The 5098-nt window shown below is 65.6% G+C and overlaps 1 protein-coding gene across 1 annotated transcript in view; it reads right to left on the bottom strand.

Annotated features, from left to right (window-relative positions):
* IL11 (interleukin 11) overlaps positions 1-416 on the bottom strand; it is a 3247-nt gene extending 2831 nt beyond the window's left edge. The window contains exon 1 of the mRNA XM_010848694.1: positions 398-416. Coding sequence (XP_010846996.1) covers positions 398-404 — 7 coding nt within the window. The 5' untranslated portion in view covers positions 405-416. The remainder of the gene's footprint in view (positions 1-397) is intronic.
* Positions 417-5098: the final 4682 nt, after the last annotated feature.

The following is a 5098-nucleotide window of genomic DNA, read 5'->3' as shown; positions in this document are numbered from 1 at the left end:
GCCCTCTGCCTCAGTTTCTCTCCTGGAGCCTGACGGTTGGGGTCCCCGGGTGTTCGGGGCCCTCTGACGCCCCGGGGGTCCCGGGCCCTTCGGGCTCAGCCCCTGGCGTTTGTCTGTCTGTCCGTGAGCCTCGCATCTCTGTCTCTTCGCCTGGCGCTGTCCCGTCGGGGTCTTCGCGTCCCTGACCCGGCCTCGCACCCCTCCCGCTGCCCGTCCCTTGCCCAGGCCCCCTGCGCGCCCAAGGCCCTGCTCGCTGCGTCCCCGCCTCCCCATCGCTGCCTCGCGCTCCTCCGGCGCTCTGTCTGCTCCCCACCCTTCCAGCGACGGTCCCTCCCTCCGCTGTCCCTCCCCGTCCACCCCCCCCAACTCCCCGCTCCAGGAACTTGAACCAACTTACTGTTCATGTCCCCACAGGGCAGGGATTCCCCAGGGCAGGGGGCAGGGGGCTGGGGGCCTTTAACCCTTCCCTGTCCGCTGCCGTGGGAGCCCTGGGGGTCAGCTGGGCCTCGGCCTGGGGAGGGGAGGCATGTGCGTGTGAGCAGAGAGGGCCGCGGCAGTGAGGGAGTGTGCACGCCTGGGGGGTTATATAGGGGGCCGAGGCGGGCGGGCGGGGGGCAGGCGGCAGGGGAGGGCGGCCTGACACATCCTGACTCACCCTCCCTGCCTGCCTTTTCCATTCAGACGGAGCCGGCTGCCTCGCAGGGCTCACGCCGCCGCCGCTCTCGGAGGAGGGCACGGAAGGAAAAGTTGGAAAAGTTGAAAAGGGAAAGGGGGGGGTGGTCGGAGAGGGGCTGGTGAGGTCATTGGCGTCCCCTCCCTCCACCTCCTCGGCCGGCCGCCGGGGCAGACACACTCTGTTGAGAACGGGGCCTGGCTGCAGGGCGGGGGGGCCCGGGTGGACCGTGGCTGGCAGAGAGATGGGGAGACGGGGAGCTGAAGATGGGGGCTGGAGGTGCGAGCGCAGAGACACTTTTAGGAACAGAGAGGGAGGGGGCTGCAGAGACCCAGACCCAGGCAAGGAGGTCCAGACACACAGAGAGATGGGCCGCAAGACAGCGATGGAGCGTCTGAGATGCAGAGAGAGATACACAGAGATCTCCCCAGAGAGACAGAGACAGCCAGAGAAAACCAGCGGAGAGAGGTGAGGTCCAGGAAGCAACACAAAGATAGCAGGAGAGATTTGGAGAGACCCTCCCCCCAAAAAGGAAAAGAGACAGAGACAGGTGTGTCCGAGAAAGGCGAGGCAGGGCAGCAGCAAACAGAGACACAGGCAGGGTGACAGAGATGCAGCCACCCCCAGGGGCCGAGGTCCCGAGAGAGGCAAGGGGTCAGCCATGGGGACCGACAGAGGGGGGCCATTCTCCCAGAGACACATGGGAACGTGGAGGGAGAGGACCAGAGGCAGAGACAGGGAGCAGGGGCGAGAGACACCCAGCAGGTGTGGGACCTCGGACACGTAGCTTCACCTCGCTATGCCTCAGTTGCTCTGTCTGTGAAATGGGGACACCCCAGGCACCCTCCCCAAACGCCTGCGCAGGAGACAGTGAGTTCACTCCTGTAAAGTCACAGTCAACTCTCGGTCGATGTGAACCATTGCCATTCTCACGGGTGATGTTTTATTAACATATCCAGGGAGACAGATACAAAGATGTGGCCCCTAGGGAGATGGAGATGGGGAGACAGGGAGAGCGCTAGGGGTGGGCAGGGATGGGAAGAATACGTGCAGAGAGGCGGAGAAGCGGACAGGGGCTGGAGCCGGAGGGGGACACAGATTCCAGGGGACAGCGATGCCAATACAGACGCACATATACCGGGGAGCACCAGGGGTACGGAGCAGAGGTGGCTCCCGGGGTTCATGGCAGGACGAGTGAGGGACCCAGGCAGGAGACCAAGCCCCCAGGAGCAGCCCCTAGGATTAAGGTAGCAAAGGAGGACGGAGGAACGTGAGACGTCAAAAGGTGACCAGGACTTTCGAAGGTCTCCCTGCAGAGCACCCCCCGCCACGCTGTCCCCAGACTGTGCTAAGCGGCTGCCAGGGAGACCCTTGGGATGGATGGAGGCTGGAGGCCCCCCTCCCATACCCCACCACTTGGGGGGCGACTGCTGAGGCCCCCGGGGAGGTGAGGTCACAGCCCCCCACGGTGGGACATGACCTCATCGCCTCAGGTGAGAGCTCGCTCTGCCTTTCTCAGTCTGCCTGGCCACCCCTGCCAGGGCCCCCCAGGGGCCCTCCCCAGCCCCCGCGAGCGCTGGGACCCAGGCCTCTGACCACTGGGTCTCCGCCCCTCAGGGGGCCTGTTTCCGGCTGAGTCAGCGTGGGGGGCCCGAGGCTGCGTCAGTGAGGGGAGAACTGACGTAGCCCCCCCCAGACTGGCGGGGCCAGCCAAGGTGACTCAGGCCACCAGCCTGGGGGATGGCCTGGCCCGAGGGGGTGTGGGGGCCTGGGCCTGGGGCCAGCCGTTGGAGGGCAGCCCCTCCACTGACAGGGGGCAGGGCAGGGGAGGTGCCAGCCCCCACCCGCTGCTTCAGCCGAGGATCACAAGAATGCCCCCCAGCCTCCGCCCTCTCTCTCGGGGGTCCAGACCCCCGGCCTCCACCTCCTCCTGCATGTCCAGGAGCCCAGTTCCCACCCCTCCTCCCGCAGACCCAGGTGTCGTTCAGGCGGGAAACCTTCGTTTCTCGAAAGAAAGACGGAGAGACCTTGTGGGCATGCTACAATCTGGGGAGTGCAGTCCAGAGTCCGGGTATGGGTCAGCGGCCCACGCCCAGTGCCAGCCCCCTCCTCGGCCCCCACCTTGAGGGCGTGGGAGTCATCTCCCCACTCAGGGTAGGGGGCGGGCTGCAGGGGGCTGGTGGGAGTTCTCAGGTCTCCCGGGTCTTCCCCGAAGGTGGGGACACTTGGGCCACTTCTGCAGAGAGGCAGAGACAGACCTCAGGGAAAGACACAGTGGAGATCACAATGACAGGAGATGACAGTGACAAAGGGAGACGGGACCACACTGAGGCACCAGAGAGAAAGAGATGCAAACAAACAAAACGTTGGAACCCACAGAGACACAGAGAGACAAGCTCAGGGACTTAGAGGCAAACACGGGGAGAGGCCCAGAGGGGATTCGGGCGCTGACGGGTGGTCACAGACGCGGGGGGTGAGGGGGGATGCCGCTGGGAGATGACGGGCCCCAGGGGGTCCTTGCTCATGGGCTGGCCCCCGGCTGAGGTGGAGCTGGCCGGCGTGAGGTCAGCAGGTCCGAGGCTGTGTGTGTCCGTCTGTCTGTCCCTGGGGGGTCCTGTCTGGCCTCTGGGGGGTGACGGGGCAGGCGGGCCGCAGAGGCAGCCCAAACCTGTCATTAGCGGTGAGGGCCATGACGGTGGGCCCCCCCAGCCCCAAGCCGCGGTCCAGGGCCCGCGGCCCCGCCCCCCACCCCCTCCTTGATCCCTGAGGAATCCCGGGAATTGGGAAGTGGGTCCAGATGATGTTGACACAGGAAATGGTCAGCAGCTGCTGGGCCTCAGCCCCGCAACCCCTCTGACCCCCACCCCCGGCCCCCTGCCGAGCCCCTCTGACCTGTGTCATCTCTGACGAAGGCAACCCCAGCCCCACTCAGCACCCACCGGGATGTTTACAGGAGGTCGGGAGGCCGGGAGGCAGCCTCACAGGGCTTCTGGGGAGGGGGCTCTGGACTCCTGGTCAGCTGCCCTCAGACCTCGGCCCTGCCCCCTGCACCCTCAGCCTGAGTCAGGACCCCCCGGGCCACCTCTGTCAGACCTGAGTCAGGACCCCCGGCCCCCCTCCTCAGACCCAGGGGCCCAGGACCCCAGCTCCTCCTCCTCAGACCCGGGGGTCCAGGCCCCCGTCCCCTCCCCCCTCAGACCTAGGGTTCCAGACCCCACGCCTCCTTCTCAGATCCGGGGGTCCAGGACCCCAGCTCCTCCTCCCTTAGACCCAGGGATCCAGACCCCCAGCCCCTCTTCCCTCAGGAACACAGGGGTCCAGACCCCACATCTCCTCCTCAGACCCAGGGATCCAGACCCCCAGCCCCTCTTCCCTCAGGAACACAGGGGTCCAGACCCCATGCCTCCCCATTCAGACTCCAGGTCTGAACACTCCAAGGGCAATGAGCCCCATCCTCACTGGCTGAAAGCTGAGCGCAGGTTCAGGGGAGAACTCAGGATCAGTTCCCAACCCAGTCCCCAGGTTGGCCTCCTCCCCTACCACTGGGGAACCAGACCAGAAGCCTGGGGACCCCAGTTGGGTGTGTTTCCCCGTTCGCGGGTGCAGAAACTGAGATGCGCTAGACGGGGCTCCTTTCCTATGACCCCCCCTCCCCCCCCCCGCCGCCCCACCAACCAGGCTTCAGAGCTCTTGGATCCTGGGGGTCCCAGCCCTCTGGTTGGTTACACATTCCCCATCGGGGGCCTGGGTGCCCTTGGGACCGGGGGGTGCCTGAGCAGGAGCTATGTGGCCTGACCCCCATTTTCCTCATCACCCTCCTAGGTCTGGTTGCTCGGGAGCCTCCCTAACAATGGGGCTCAGTGAGGTCCTCTGGGCCTCAGGCCCCCCACCCCTGGTTGCTAGGGAGGCCCTCCCCCTGGCAACCAGGTCTGAGGAGCTTTGGGGCCCCCTGGACCTTCCCCTCAGGCATCAGTTTACTAAGCAGAGGGAGGCCTTGGCAAGAGGTCTCGGGGTGCCCACTCTTGGGGTCCCCTGGTTGGCAAAGGGGAGATGACTTAGACTCCCCCTTGCTTTGCACCCGGTTGTTGAGAGGGCTCTTCTAACACCAGGGCCCCATCCCACCCCAAGGCCCCTTCCACCTGGTTGCTAAGGAAGCAACTCCCTAGCAACCAGGCATGACCAGGCCAGTGTGACCCCCCCCTTTTTTGCTTCCCCACTGCTGAGGGGGCTCCCTAGCAACAGAACTTAGAACTTTAGGGGTCAGGCAGGGAGGTGGGCGGGGCCAAGCCGGTTGCTGGGGTGATGGCCTTCAAGGTCTCTCCCCACAGAGGCCCCAGAAGGCTGGGGAGGCAACATGGTCGGCTCTGGGATCCCAGCTTTGGGTCTCCTCCTGCTCATGCAGGGCTCAGCAGGTGAGGGCGCTGG

This window comes from Bison bison, unplaced genomic scaffold (assembly GCF_000754665.1).
Source record: "Bison bison bison isolate TAMUID 2011002044 unplaced genomic scaffold, Bison_UMD1.0 scf7180017850463, whole genome shotgun sequence".
NCBI classification, from domain to species: Eukaryota; Metazoa; Chordata; class Mammalia; order Artiodactyla; family Bovidae; genus Bison; species Bison bison.
The sequence above is the reverse complement of the archived record's forward strand: the minus strand, read 5'-3'. Positions and strand labels throughout refer to the sequence as shown.